Genomic DNA, 15,918 nt, shown 5'->3' with positions numbered 1-15,918 from the left:
CGTGAAACGCTCCGAGCTTCATCCAATCAGAGCTGCAGCAGTGAGCGCGTCATCCTGTTCTTCCCCAGTGATTTGCTTGCTGGCGCCATTGAGAGCAGTGCCGCAGAGGAGAGCTGAGGCAGGACAACATAAGCCCTCCCCTGAAAATAAGCCCTCTGGTGTTTTTCTTTCCAAAAAAAATAATAAGACGGTGTCTTATTATCGGGGCAACATGGTATATATATATATATATATATATACAGAGAGAGAGACATATATATGTCTATATTGGAGGGTATACAAGCATATGAATACATATGTGAATGTGTGTATATGTGTTTAAAGGTTTACATAGATAGAGGTCACAGGACCAAGTTAATAGGAAGGGATGATACTTAAAAGGTGAAATTAAGAGGTGAGAGAGGAATATAATGAGAGGAGATGGAGAGAGACAGAATGGGGTAAACTGTCTCATAAAGAAGAGGCAAGGGAAAATAGTTGCAACGGAGGGGAAGAATGGGAAGGCAAAAGGGAATTGGTCAACCTTATTCTCATTGAATTTGGCTCAGGGAGGGAATGACGTACACACTAAATAGAGTATCTCACCCTACAGGAGAATAGGGAGGAAGGGGATGAGAGGGGGGTGATGGGAGGGAGGGCACTCTGGGGGGGAAGGGAAGTTGGAAGCACTCACTTTTGAAAAGGGACGGGATCAAAGTAGAGAATAGAACAAGTGGGTGGTGGGACAGGAGGGAGGGTAATATAGTCAGTCTTTTACAATATATCTTCTGTGTTAATGTTTTGCATTAGCTACACATGTACAACCTATATTGAACTGCTTATCTTCCCAGTAAGGGTGTGTGACAAGGGAGGAAGGAAATGAATCTGGAATTCAAAGATTTAAAATCAAATGTTTAAAATTATATATATATATATATATATATATATATGTATACACACACACACACACACATATATATATATATATACTATTATTATTCTATTTTACATGTAATTGGGAAATAAGGTATACAGACACTGGGGCATAGAGATCCACCATGTCCTACTGGAAAAGTCGAAGGGGGTATGGAAGAAGATATGGGAGAGAGCAGATTGGAGGAGGGGATATCCTGTGGGACTGCTATTTTGGGGTGGTGGGTAGGGGAAAAATGGGGAGAAAATTTGTATCTCAGAATCTGGCAGAAATTAATGATGTAAATCAGAAGTTAATAAGGCATTTGAAAAATCAAAAAAAAAGTTCTTAGTAGCTTGTTGAGATAAATATAAATTATTCCTTTACTATAAGGGGAAAATTAAGATTTCTCACAAATGTCATTGATAGAACTAGGACTATAATTTTAAATCCCTGATTCTCTAAACTGAAGTAATATTCTTGGTATCAATGTTGAAGCATTTCAGTATTCCATTTCTAACCTTAATGATTGTACAGTTGAGTTTCCAGGAGGTGGCGCCAACTGTGTGTCTTAAATTCTCAGGTTTCTTGGTGTATTTAAATGAAATTTAACTTAAAAAATTTGAGGAACGTATTTTATAAAACCTTTATATTCCTTTTTATTTATGAGTGTAAGACTTAAGTCGTTAGTTAACAAGAATTTGAGTGGTTTATATGGGAATAAATTAAACTTGAAAAAATTTTCTAAATAATGAGCATTTCATAATTTAGCACTTCATAATTTATGAAAAACTCCTTTTGAAATTGTGATGGCATATTCTGGTTTCCTTTATCTAGCTGTGTTATTTTGGACAATTAATTTAATCTTTTAGGTTTTATTTCACAGTCTGAAAGATGAGGATAATATTTCTATTACCTGCTTCACAGGGTTATGAGGAAAGGACATTATAAACCTTAATGTACTATATAATGGTGACTATTGTTATGATCTGTAAAGTGAGTAGTTTGGACTCCATGATCTCCAACTCTTTATGATTCCATGACTCTCTTCTTTTGCTTCTAAGGTATATAGAATATTTTATTTAAAGATTAATTGGGGCACCTAGGGGGTGCAGTGAATAGAGCACTGGCCCTGTTGTCAGGAGGACCTGAGTTCAAAGCTGGCCTCAGACACTTAACACACACACACACACACACACACACACACACACAAAACTAACCGTGTAACCTTGGGCAAGTCACTTAACCCCAACTGCCCCTCCAAAAAAGCAAAAGCAAAAAAAAAAAGATTAATTATAATTTAATTTTGCTTTTTGAAGTATTTTAAATTTTCTAACTGTCTAGAAGATACTGTTGGATATGAAAAAATCAAGATAGGAAATTAGTGTTTTGGAGAACTGTCTAATCATTATTACATTGGGAGGCTTTCTGTAGCAATATTTTTTCTTGAACACTGAATGCTGAGTGCTCTTTCATTTAGTAATCCTGAAGACAAAGGCAGAAACATGTTCTGAAGTATCAGGCTTAGAAAAATGTGCAATAATTGTTATTTTCTTTATCACTTTAAGGTTTAGAAAAGTGCTTTTCTCACAACTCTGTGACATAGTTGTTACAAAGGTTATTTCATACCCCATTTTGCGAATGAGAGAGCTGTGGTTCAAAGGAATAAAGGAATCCAACAGTAAATATTAGGGCCCGGGTGTGAAACCACAGCTTGACTCTTAAGTCTTGCTATGTTTCCACAACACTCTGTTGCTTCCACTAATGCTTAAAAGCTTTTGATAATAGTGTTGCCTAAAAGTGGCGAGTATTTTGGGCCATATTTGTATATTTTTAAAATGTAGAAGATCCTATCAAGATATATGATATTTTTCTTTATGTTCCAGAACAGACTTACCTAGGGATAGCATTAACCAAAGATTTTTTCCTTTTGGAGAACCACTAAAATTCAGTTACTCCATATACCTTGTTTGTTGTTGTTTTTGTCTTTGTTTAGTTTCTAGGGTATAAGTGTATTTCTGTTTAGCAAATGTACATCAGGCCTGCTGTTTATATATATATATATATATATATAATTTTTTTTCCTTTTTTTTTGGAGGGGGGAAGGTAGGACAATTGGGGTTAAATGACTTGCCCAAGGTCACACGGCTAATTTTGTATTAAGTGTCTGAGGCCAGATTTGAACTTAGGTCCTCCTGACTCCAGGGCTGGTTCTCTATTCACTGCACCACCTAGCTGCCCCAAAATATTCTTTTTTTGTCACTGATTTGTTGATGACAACAGATTTTATTTTTATACCAGTGGGAAGGGTGCTATTACGATTGTATTATAGAGAAAACTATAGTTACTGGCTAGTACCTAGCCAGTCAGTGACTAAAAAATGATATTTTAAATTTACTTTGTGAACCAACTGGTTGTGATAAGTCCTGGCATGTTTAATATAGGGTGGCACATGAAGCCTTTCTCTGTGGTATACTGAAGCTGGCTTTGGTGCTGGGAAATAAGGTGAGATTTATTACTTACAACCACAGGAAATTGGAACAAATGATGGAGTCTAGATGTGTTGATAGGCAGTAATTACTTTGAAAACTGAAGGGCATGGGTTCACCTTCACTGATGAGTTAGTGCTTGACTGGCCACCTTTTTTTTTTTTTTTGTACTTTTGTCCCTATCTATTTTGCTTCTTGTTTATAATCTCCAGCCCCTTTTTTTAGTGTACTCCTGTAACTTTGCTTTCTTCTTTTAGCAGATCAGTTTCTTAAAGTTTTTATTTCATTCATTTATTCATTCATTCATTCATTTATTCATTCATTCATTCATTTATTTATTTATTTTTAAGCAATTGGGGCTAAGTAACTTGCTCAAGGTTACATGGCCAGTTATTTCTTGGTGTGGTGCTAAGTATCTGAGCCCAGATTTGATCCCCAGGTTATCCCGACACTGGAGTCGGCGCTCTTACTCACTGAGCCACCTGGCCGCCCCTAAGCAATTGGGGTTAAGTAACTTGCTCAAGGTTGCATGGCCAGGTGTTTCTGGGTGGGTGCTAAGCGTCTGAGCCCAGGATTCGATCCCTAGGTCATCCCCACACTGGGGCTGGTGCTCTTACTCGTTGTGCTACCTGGCTGCCCCTTAAAGTTTTTAATATACCTAGAATGACTGTTGCTAATAGATATGGTCCTCAAATCACAGTGAAGGCGGGAACCCTGAGGGACTTTTTTTTAGTCCCAGTTCAGCCACTTACTTTTCTCTGTGAATCTGAGCTATTTATTTTGATCTCTTGGTTTCAATTTCATCTGTAAAAAATTAGGGAATTAGATTAGGTGATCCCCAAGGACCGTTGGCATACTAACATTTTATGATTTGCTATGTTATCATATTAATAATATGTTAACAGGATTATGTTAATTGATCAACGAAAACTAAAATAGAAACATTTCTTAAAGTTTATACTTCCCACTGATTCTGGTTCTTTGGGTGACATTTTCATTTCCTAAGAGTCGCGGCATGTGTGAATTGGATGAAGTCTTGTAGATCATCTAGTCTAGAGGCATCAGACTCTGGGCTAGAAGGCAGAAGCAGTCAGGAGTTCAGGAGAGCCAGATTAAAGTATAATGAGTAAATATTTAACAAAATCAATAAAAATACAATAGAACATGTTTATTGTTGTAGTTCAATCCTGTCCCACTCTTCATGACCTTGTTTTGGATTTTCTTGGCTAAGATACTAGAGTAGTTTGCTATTTCTTTCTCCAGCTTATTTTACAGTTGAGAGAACTGAGGCAAATAAGGTTAAGTGACTTGCCCAGGGTCACACACATAATAAGTGTCTGAGGCCATATTTGAATGCAGGAGATGAGTCTTTCTGACCCTAGGCCCAGTGCTCCATCCACTGCCACATAGCAGAGCACAGTTAATGTTAATTTCTGGTTTTCTGAGTCAATATGGGCCCACAGGGATCTATTTCTGTTTGAATTTGACACCATTAAATTCTAGTCTGTCTCCCTGGCTTTACTGAGGAGTCTGAGAATCAAAAGGTTGTCACTTTCCTTCAGGTCTGTGGTGGGTCAGAACCAGAGCTAGGACATGAATTACTGAGTGTCCTGTGCTTTTTCTGGTATACCACATGCCTTTTCAGGAAAGGTAATCAATAATACTTTTCCTATATTTAAATTTTTAATGTTCATACAATATGGAAATTCTTCCCCCTTTAATTTGCCCCTGCTTTTTAGAACAGAGGGCCCATACTTCATCACTTGTTGCTTATGGAAAAATAGTTCTGTTATTTGCCACAAGGTGGCATTGACTTTAAAGTCACTTTTTAAAGTGTGTATTTTAGGAGCTTGGCATGGATTTTTCATTGTTTTTACTTTTAATATGTTGTATTTGTTTTTAGGTTCCTCCTTTGGAAGGCTTTAATGGAGGAGATTAAAAAAAATGTTTTCACTCCCCTGATGTTCGTATACTTTCTGGTCTTCCTTTAATTTGTCCATTTTACACCTGTGGTTGTGTAAGATTTTGCCTGAATTGACCTTTCCCCTTATTAGTACTTTTTTTAGACATGCATTTTAATCACCTGAAACAATTGTCACACTGTTGTTTTTTACTGTTGCCAGACAGTTAAACAGAAATTATCATGAAATAAGTATTTATACTTACTTAAAGATTAGATTTCTTGTTTGCAAAGCCATGTTTCCTTTGTCTTCAGTGATTGAATGATATTTTACTTCAGTGTATGCCAGTATTCTTTTGGTCCCCCTTTTTACATTTCACAATATTATATTTTTTGCAGAGCCATAGAGTTCCAGTGCTGAAAGGAATGTTGATATAATCTAATTTCCTGTCTCTTGGCCTCAGATTTCAGTTCTGCCTAAGGTGTTTCTTGGACACTAACCTATCCATATAAATGAATTTAGTGAAAATTGCAAAGATTGGAGAGGCACTGTGGTGTCATCAATAGAGCTGGCCTCAGGGCTGAGAAGATTTGGGTTTAGATCATGCTTCTGACACATGTTACTTGTGTAACTTTGGACAAGTTCCATTAAGGTCTTACTGCCATACACAAATTTTTTTTTTTTTTTGCTTTTTGGAGGGAAATTGGGGTTAATTAACTTGCCCAAGATCACATGGCTAGTTTTATTTTTGTGTGTGTATGTGTGTTAAGTGTCTGAGGCTGGATCCGAACTCAGGTCCTCCTGTCTCCAGGGCTGGCACTCTACTCACTGCGCCACCTAGCCGCCCCCTACACAATTTTCTAAGGCTGTGAGAAGGTTTATTAGGAGAGAGGGAGAGAAAGGGGGGGGGGTAAAGAGAGAGAGTTTTCTCATCCCTGTATCAATGAAAGAACAAGTCTTACCCCTAATCATATCTTTTAAAGAAGGATGTTTTCAACTTCATGCAGTTTTTAAAGTCCTAGAAGTAGTCCATATTTGAAAAGCATTTGCATTATAGATCCTTTGCTTTTTTTCAGTCTTTGTGGTGACTAACTTTTTTTTTTTCCCTTTCAGGCTGTTTTTGAGCACCTTCACGTTAGCAGTTTCAGCTGGTGCTGTTTTGCTTCTTCCTTTCTCAATAATCAGCAATGAAATCCTCCTTTCTTTTCCACAAAACTACTATATTCAGTGGTTAAATGGCTCCTTGATTCATGGTTAGTATATATATTGGCAAATGTGATTTAAAATGGATATTTTTCTATGTTTTTTTCCCTCCTTTCTATCTCTTATCTTTTAAAAATTGTTTTTGAATCCTTGGTAGGAATTGAGGAAGTAAATTTATTTCAGTTTTCTGTTTCATTTTCAAGTATTTATAGTTGATATATTTTTTGAAAAATTAAAAGTTCCTTAAATGAACAGGTAGAATGTTTTGTTTAGAACCTACTATATGCAAGAAACTGTGCCAGGTGCTAGATGAAGATAAATACAACTACTCTTCCTAAAAGGGCCAGATACTTTCACCAGCTGCCAATCAACTGCAACCCATAGGACAGGCAAACCAACTTAGTTGAAGTAAGGTAGCCCAGAAGAGAGACAGGAGACAGCATGTGTCAGGCAAGTCACATCACCACCGACACCACCTGGATCACTCCCATCAGATCTTGGTGGAGACAGTCCAGGACTCTGGGCCCAAGAGCCTTGGGAATAGCCACACCATTATCCTGGGAAGCAGCCCCTGTGGAGATGGAGCCTGGAGACTGTTGTTGCAGGTACTGCGGCCATGGTTATTGAACACTCAGAAAAGGAAGTTCTTGTCATCACAGTCCTCAATATAGAAACTGACATTAGCGGAATAACAGGAAAGAAGAGGCATGGCCTTTTGCTTTGCTGCTGTGCCCTAAGAATCATGAGACCTTTGTATCTGACTGTTGTTTGAAGCTTCCCAGATGTGCTATCTCCCCATTAGACTGTGACCTCCTGGTGAGCTTAAAGCTCTTCATAAGTCTTCCCTTCCTCCTTCCCTCCTTTCCTTCCTTCCTCCCCTAAAGAATGTGGATAGATGGTGCAGAGAATAGAGCATTGGGCCTGAAGTCAGGAAAATACTGTTTCAGACACTTAGCTTTGTGACCCTGGGTAAGTCATTTAACCCTGTTTGCCTCAGTTTCCTCCTCTGTAAAATGGGGATAATTATAGCACCTACCTTCCAGGATTATTTTGGGAATCAAATGAATAATGTTTGTAAGCACTCAGTACAATGCCTGTCACATAGTCGATGCTTAATAAATGTTTTTCCCCTTCCCTCCCCTCTTTTCCCTTTCTCCTTTGCCTTCCCTTCCTGTCCCCTCTTTTCTTCCTTTCTTACCTTCCTTCTTTCTTCCTTTTTAGACATTTCAAATTCTAGGTGTATAAAATAGTTTCTCTATTTACCCAAACCCAACCTTCTCCCAAAATTCCCTATTTCTGACAAGACCACCACCACATCTTCTTGCCAACCCAGGTTTATGACCTTGTTTTCATATTTGACTACTCATTCTTCCTCACCCCTTATATCCAGTCAGTCATCAGATCTTGTTGTTTCTAAGTCTACCATATCTCTCCCACATATTTTCTTTATCTTTTTTGTCACTTTCAATTTTATTGATGGGTTTTGTTTTTACATTACATATATTTACATATTGATTCCCATTTCATGAGAGGTCTACTATAACAAGGTAAAAACAGTTGTAAAAGAAATAATACAGTTATGTCATCCAAAAGTACATGCATCATTTCACATTTGTATCACTCCTACCACATCTGTATCACTCCTACCACTTCTTTTTTTTAATGAACAGAAATCTGTTTTTTTTCCTTCTTATCTTCCACTTCTTTGAAAAAAAAGAAAAGAAAAAACCCCAAATATCTTGTAACAAATATGAATAGCTAATCTAAGCATGCTGTCACATCATTGCTGATAAAAACCCTTCTATAACTTAGAGGGTAAAAGAGTTTCTGAACAAAACATCCCATACCTTATGACCAGCTTAGGGATGAGCCTCTCTGACTTTAGCTATGCTGGCCTTTGGACAATAGACCAAGAACCCCTATCCTATTTAATTCAGCAGACATCAAGTGCCTGCTGTGTGTAAAGTACTGTATTCAAAGTCTTTCCATGTTTTAGATCCTGTGAGAGCTTGTGTCTTAGTGGTGTAGGCTTTGAGAACCTAGGGATACTTGCACACTATAGTGAGGAATCAGAGTAGAATTTTAATGGAAGAGCTATATGGGGGAAATCTCTTTTTTTTTTACCTCCTACTCTGTTTTCCTTTTTTTTTTTTTTTTTTTTTTACTAATGGTAAAAACTCTTAGAGAAACATTGTAAGGAACAATGCACATATTCTAAGAACAGAAGGACAGGGTAGAGACTAAGACTACTTTCTCTTTGGTGCTGGACCAGAAGAAAAGTGGATTGAGGAAATGGAAGCAAGTTGGCCAGTATCTGAGACCCTTAAAAAAAAAAGGAATAGGTTTCCCAGAGCACTCCTTGGAACTTGTGTCCTTGGGCATCCATACCAGGAGATCCTGCCTTGTTTATCATGCTGATAACTCTTTACTCTGCTGCAGTTCTTGACTTTATGCCCTACTTTGCAATAGTTACTACTAGGGAATGGAGTTAGAGATATTTCTGAACCCATTACAGTAGGAGACATATGTTTCTGGCCTTTCAATGTGGAACATTTTCTAAATGAAGAATAGATGAACCCTTGCAGAAAGGTTCATCAGTGTTGATTATATTCTTTAGCACAATTAGCAGTGGTATGGTTAAATGGTCTTATATGGATTGGCCTCTTCTTTGGAAAAATGTATTTTGTCCCTCAAGAGACAATGTAAATAATAATAATGATATCTAATGTTTACATAGCACTTTCAGTGTGCTAAGCACTTGACAAATACTACCTCATGTGATCCTCACAACAGCCCTGGGAGGATGGTGCTCTTATTATCTCTATTTTACAGTTGAGGAAGTTGAGGCAGAGAGAGAGGTTAAATGACTTGCCTAGAATCATATAGCTAGTAAGTGTCTGAGGTTAGATTTGAACTCAGGTCTTCTTGACTCCAGGCCTAGCTTTCTATTCCTTGGGCCCCCTAGCTGCTCGCAGAAACTGTATGGGAACACTTGGATGACATGGAGAGAGAATAGAACAGAACCATATCCAAGTAGTTAGAGATGGCAATAGTGGCAACAAATTCACATTATACATATTATAACAATCAGGATAAAGAATGATATAAGTACTACTACATTAAAATCAATGTCCACATATTTAGGAGTGGGATCAATATTATGTAAATAATAGAAGTTGCAGGCATATACATATATACAATTACAATCTCAGGATATTTTTGCTTTAGCTTACATGTTCTCTGAGTCTCAGTTTCATACCTGTAAAATAATAGGGTTGGACTCAATGACCTCTGATATCCCTTCTAGCTTTAAATCTGTTATCTTATGCTTGTTGGTCTTGATTTCTTGGTTGTTTGGATACAAATGAGAGTGTTTGGATACTTACACCTTAAGAAAATATTATCAGTGATAAATTATGTGATATAATTTTGAACTTTTAAATATTTGTGCAGCTAGGTGATAGAGTGGATAGGGCTCTAGGCCTGCAGTCAGAAAGACTTCAGTTCAAATTTAGCCTTAGATACTTAAAACTGGGCAAATCATTTAACCTTTGTCAGCCTCAGTTTCCTCATCTATAAAATGAGGATAATATTAGCAACTGCCTCAAAAGGTTGTTGTGAGGATTAAGTGAGATAATGTTAGTAAAGCATTTTTCAGAATGCCTGGCATGTAGTAGGTACTTAATAAATGCTTGTTCCCTTGTTTCCCTTCCCTTTTCTTTCATTGGTGTGACTATTCCTTCTCTTGGTACAGATTATAATCTTGTGTTTCATCTCCATGTTTTCTCATAAATCTTCTGCCTCCTTAGAAGATGAAATGCATGTGTGTGTACCTACACTTTGTATATGTGCACACAGACTTATGTGTCTTCCCTCTTATCTATACAAAATCTTTGAGAGTCATATCTATAGTAATTAAGGAATGAGGGTACAAGTGGAGAACAAGAAGATTTTTCCAATAGGAATTTAACATTGGGCTACATCTATACAGTCTCAGAGTTAACTAAAAAATCCCATTGTATTTTGTCGATTAGCATTTGGTTTGGTAGAACAGAAATCATGTTTTACGGTTTTCTCCAACTCACATATCAGGATCATTCAGGATTCCTTGGAAGATGCATGACAGAAATAACTTTTCTATGACCTTATGATGATAAATATCAGGTGATGCATAAAACAGGAAGAAATATGCTCATCAAGTTTATTTACCACTGATGGAAGAGATGTAGTGCAGGGTTCAGGTTGAGGAAGGATTTCCTTTGGATGTTAAAGTCTTACATGTACTCCTGTTTGCATCAAATCTTAGAACATTGAAGAGCTTCCTGAAAGAGATCTATAATCACTTGAAGGGGTTTGGCTGGCTGTTCACACAAGAAAGACCGAATGTCTGTTGTCTAGATTTCAGCATGTACTTGGGCATTCAGCCTATCGGTATTTGTCCAGCAGTGTGTATATCTGGAATGCATATATACAGACAATTCACGTGAACAATTATTGAATAGTAGAAGGAGAGTGGGTTGTATATCTTTCAGAAAATTGCAAAGCTCTTTTATTGAGCCCATGCTTTCCTTGGTAGCAAGGCTCATCTTTTCAATACTAGGATTTTATGAGTGTTTTCATATAATAGCAAAATTTGGATCACTACTATCTCTGAAAAACTAAAGAAGTATATTAACAAAGGGCAATGGAAAGTTACATGGTTGTGTGAGCACGCTGAAACATATGACCAACTAGGAACTGAGAAGAATTGAAAGAAGGAAGTCATCAAGGAATTATATGACAGGAAGAGAATATGGGCTGGTGTATCAGCAAGCACCCCAGCGTCCCCAGGGTGGCTGCCAACACAGGTTCTTAGATCTGCTTTGTTAAAGGAAAGCAACTCAAAATGGGTTAACAAGCTTACTTTAATCAGTCAAATATGTATCGTTTACCTAGTTCAGGGGAAAAAAGGTCAGCACCCCGAACTTCAGAGTATACAGACAGAATTATCAAGACAGAGAAACAGATCAAGTAGACAGGTTTCCAAACTGTCCAACGATTACATCCATACCAAATCAACATCTGGGTTTTTCAAAGCCGGGGGGCTCTCAACAATGGCTTCCCAGAATCTCATCTGATCAAATCACAGAACACTTCTCAAAGTGAGCCCCAAAACAAAGCCTCAAATCAGGGTTTATATAACCTGCTCCTGGCTCAGAGAATGTAACAACCTTCTGGACCCACTGGCCAATCAAAAAGCATCTACTGGAAAACAAGCCTCCAAACCCAGGCTCCAGGTGCACTTTAGCCTAGGGGCAGGGAAGATCTTACAAATTTACATTCCCATTACAGCTGGCCACATAGCAAGGGCAAGGGATGGCATGTAGATTGTCAGCGTGTTCCACTGGTACCCTCTCAATGTCAGGAGAAATCAATGAAAACTTCCAGCACAATGGGTGGACTGCCCTTAGGAGAAAATGGACAAAAGTTGCACAGTATGAATAAGCTTCCATGGGTTCCAAATTGCTTTGTTGGAGGGGATTCTTAGATCAAGATCACAGGTATGTATGAGTATACATGTGTACAAATATTCACCTATATTTAAATAAGAATTTTCCCATTAGCAAGCGTTTATTTTCTGTCCCTTCCAACTCTTGCCCATTCCAATTAACAAAGAAAATTGAGCCTTTTAAAAAAATGTTTTATTTTTTCCAATTATGTGTAAAGGTATTTTTTAACATTCATTTTTAATAAATTTTGAGTTAAATTTTCTCCCTCACTCACCTTCCTTCCCTAAAATGGTAAACAATTTGATATGTTATATATGTGCAGTCATATAAAACATATTTCCATATTAGTCATGTTGTGAAAGAAGAAACAGACCAAAAGGAAAAAAATAGAAAAGGAAAAATAAAGTGTAAATAGTATGCTTTGATCTGCATTTTGATTCCTTCAATTCTCTGAATGTGCATAATATTTTTCATCATGAGTCCTTTGGGATTATTTTGGATCATTGTATTTCTGAGAATAGCTAAGTCATTCACAGTTGATCACCATATAGTACTACTGTTACTGTGTATGATGTCCTACTGGTTCTGTTCACTTCACTTTGCATATCAGTTCATGTAAGTCTTTCCAGGTTTTTCTGAAATCATCCTGCTCATCATTTCTTTTGCCACAATAGTATTCCATTACATTCATGTATCACAACTTGTTCAGCCATTTCTCAGTTGATGGATATCCCCTCAGTTTCTAGTTCTTTTCTACCACAAAAAGAGCTGCTATAAATATTTTTGTACATGTAGGTCCTTTCTCCTTTTTTATGATTTCTTTGAGATACAGACCTAGTAGTGGTATTGCTAGATCAAAGGGTATGCACAGTTTGATTGCCCTTTGGGCATAGAAGAATCTTTTTTTTTTTAAAGCAAACATGCATAGACAAAGCAAAACATTAGCCATGTTCAGAAATGTATGTCTCATTCTGCATATTGAGCCCATTGCTTCTCTGTCAGGTGGTGACATGACAGAGTCATAGATGACATTCTTCATCTCCAGTCCCTTGCAATTATGGTTTACCATAGCATTGGTCAGGATTCTTAAGACTTTTAAAATTGTCCATATTTAGTGTTGTTATCTTCATTCTGTATAATTTTATACAAGTTTCATTAGTTTTCTGAAATTGTCCCTTTTACAATTTGTCATCCTCCAGGTTTCTTTAACTTGCATTTTCCTGATTAGTAGTGATTTGGAGAACTTTGCCACACAATTGATAGTTTTTTTTTTAACTGTGACAACTGCTTGCATATCCTTTGATCATTTATCTATAGAAGAATAGCTCTTATTCCTATAAATTTGAATCAATTTTTCTATCTTAGAAATGAAATCTTTATCAGAGAAACTTCCTGAAAATTCCCCCTGCCCAGTTAATTGTTTCCTTTCTGATCTTAACTGTATTGGTTTTTTTTAGAAAATTTGTTACATAATCAAAATAGTTCATTTTATTTTGTGATCCTCTGTATGCTTTGTTTGTTCATGAGCTGTTCCCTCATCAACATATCTAAAAAGTAATTTCTTTGTTCCTTTGATTAATTTATATTTATATACTTATGTATTTAAAATATGACCTTTTACATCTAATTCATGTCTGTTGTGGGAGCACATCTTGATAGATGGTGAGAGGTGTTGATATAAACTTAATTTTGACTGTTTCCCAGTTTTCCCATGAGTTTTTGTTAGACAGTGAATCCTTACCCCCAGTAGCTGTTATCTTTGGATTAATAGAATGCTATGCTGTGTGCATCTGCTTCTGTATGTTGTATACTTAATTTTGTCCTACTAATTAACCTCTTTGTTTTCAAACCATTGCTAGATTATTTTTATGATTTTTTTGCTTTGTAGTATAATTTGATCCTGCTAGGCCACCTTCTTTTCCACTTTATCCCTAATTTTTCTAATTATCTTTTACTCCTCCAGTTTAATTTCATTATTATTTTTTCTAGCTCTACAAATTAATTCTTTGGTAGTGTGATTGTTATAGCACTGAGTAAGTAAATTAATTTAGATAATATTGTTATTGATAATATTTATTTATTGGCCTGGCCTACTTGTGAACAATTAATATTTTTTACCATTTTATGTTGTTTTTCAACTAATAATTTTTCTTCTTTTTATAATTTTTTAGAATTTTCAGTTAATAACCATTTATATTTTTTGTTTCTTGCTGCCCACCAATTAAAAAAAAGGGAAAGCAAAAGTATTGTAACAAGTGGATATAGCTGAGTAAAACATTCTTACATCATGTACAAAAAATATGTCTTTTGGCATCTTGAGTCTATAACTTCTCTGTCTGGAAGTTGGTAGCATAGATAATTGCTATTTCCTCCTAAGTTTTCTGGAATCATGGTTGGTCATTGAGTTGATCTGTGATCTTAAGTCTTTCAAAGTTGGCTTTACAATAGTCTTTGTATAAATTGTTTTCTGTTTTGAGAAAAATTATTTCTCTTTATTTAATATTGGAGTATTAAATAACATTATTTAATATTCTTGAAAAGAGTGTTTTGTAATTGCATTCGTATATTTCCTGTGTGTCTTAGTAGATAGACTTCTAAGTATTTTCTACACTGTATAATTATTTTAAATGAAATTTCTCTTTGTGTCTTTCTGCTATATTTTGTTGGTAATATACTAAAGGTAATATAGTAAATACACTAAGGGTAATTACAGTTGGTAATACACTAAAGCTGATTTATTTTTTTATTTTGCAGCTTTGCTGAAGTTACTATTTCAATTCATTTTTTAGTTGACTATTGGGTTCTTTACGTACATGTTTATCTCATCTTCAGAAACTTAAATTTCATTTCCTCTTTGCATATATGCATTTTCTGCTTTCCTTTTTCTTATTTTATTGCTATTAGCAAGCATTTTAAAACATTTTCTTAATTAGTACTGGTTATTGTGGACATCCTTGTTTTATTCCTGATCTTGATGAAAAGACCCATTATGTGTAATACTGGCTCTTAATTTTAGATAGATACTATTTACTATGTTCATAAAGGCTTATTCCCTATGCTTTCTAGTTTTCTAAACAAATGTTTATGTTTCATTTTGATAAAAGCTTTTTTTGCATCTGTTTTTTATAATTATATGTTTTTGTTTTCTTTTTTCTGACATGGTCTGTTATGTTTATAGTTTTCCTAATATTGAACTGACTCTGCATTCCTGGTATAAATCCAGAGTCTCTGTATAATCTTTGTGATATGTTGTTGGAGCATCTTTGCTAACATTTTATTTAAAGTTTTTTTGCATCAGTGTTCATTAGATAGTATTAGATAGTGAGTTTTATTCTTCTGTTTTGACTCTACCTGGTTTAGGTATCAAGAGGTATATATATCATAGAAAGAATTTGGTAAAATCCCTTCCTTTGCTGTTTTTGCAGATAGTTCGGGTAATCTTGAAATTAATTATCCTTTCAATGCTTGATAAAATTTGCTTGCAGATCTGGTGCTAAGTTTTTCTTCCCCTGGAAGCTTATTTATGATTTGTTTAATATATTTTCTTGAGGATTAGTTATTTAAATTTTCTATTTTTCTTGGCATGTTTTTGGGCATAATAGTTTCTGATAATTTTCTTTTTTCTTCACCTTTCAATCAGTAAACATTTATTATATACCTACTATGTGCCAGGCACTGTACTAAATACGAGGGATGCAAAAAGCAGCAAAAAATAATCCCTGCCCTTAAGGAGTTGGCACTCTAATGGGGTAAACAAAAACCAAGAAATATGTACAAAAAGCTATATACAGTATAAATAGGAAATAATCACAAGGGAGGAGACAGTGGAATTAAAAGGAATTGGAAAAATTGTCCTGTAGAAGATGGGATTTTAGTTGGGGCTTGAAGAAAGCTAGGGTAGCCAGTAGGTAGATATGAAGAGGGGGAACATTCTAGACATAGGG

General features: G+C 35.9%; 1 protein-coding gene across 7 annotated transcripts in view; it reads left to right on the top strand.

Annotated features, from left to right (window-relative positions):
* The window catches only part of LMBR1 (limb development membrane protein 1), a 194,183-nt gene that overhangs the window by 44,580 nt on the left and 133,685 nt on the right, over nucleotides 1-15,918 (top strand). For 4 of the 7 annotated variants that reach the window (XM_069084512.1, XM_069084508.1, XM_069084515.1 and 1 more), the window contains exon 4: nucleotides 6,396-6,535. The exons of 2 other annotated variants lie outside the window; for them this stretch is intronic. In XM_069084512.1, the coding sequence (XP_068940613.1) occupies nucleotides 6,396-6,535 (140 nt within the window). Of the gene's footprint in view, nucleotides 1-6,395; nucleotides 6,536-15,918 lie in introns of those variants that run through there. One more of the 7 variants, XM_069084523.1, reaches the window with a different exon arrangement.

This window comes from Petaurus breviceps, unplaced genomic scaffold (genome assembly GCF_028583685.1).
Source record: "Petaurus breviceps papuanus isolate PSGF00001 unplaced genomic scaffold, PetGlider_PUasm1.0 115, whole genome shotgun sequence".
NCBI classification, from domain to species: Eukaryota; Metazoa; Chordata; class Mammalia; order Diprotodontia; family Petauridae; genus Petaurus; species Petaurus breviceps.
This window is presented reverse-complemented; position numbering and strand designations above follow the sequence as displayed.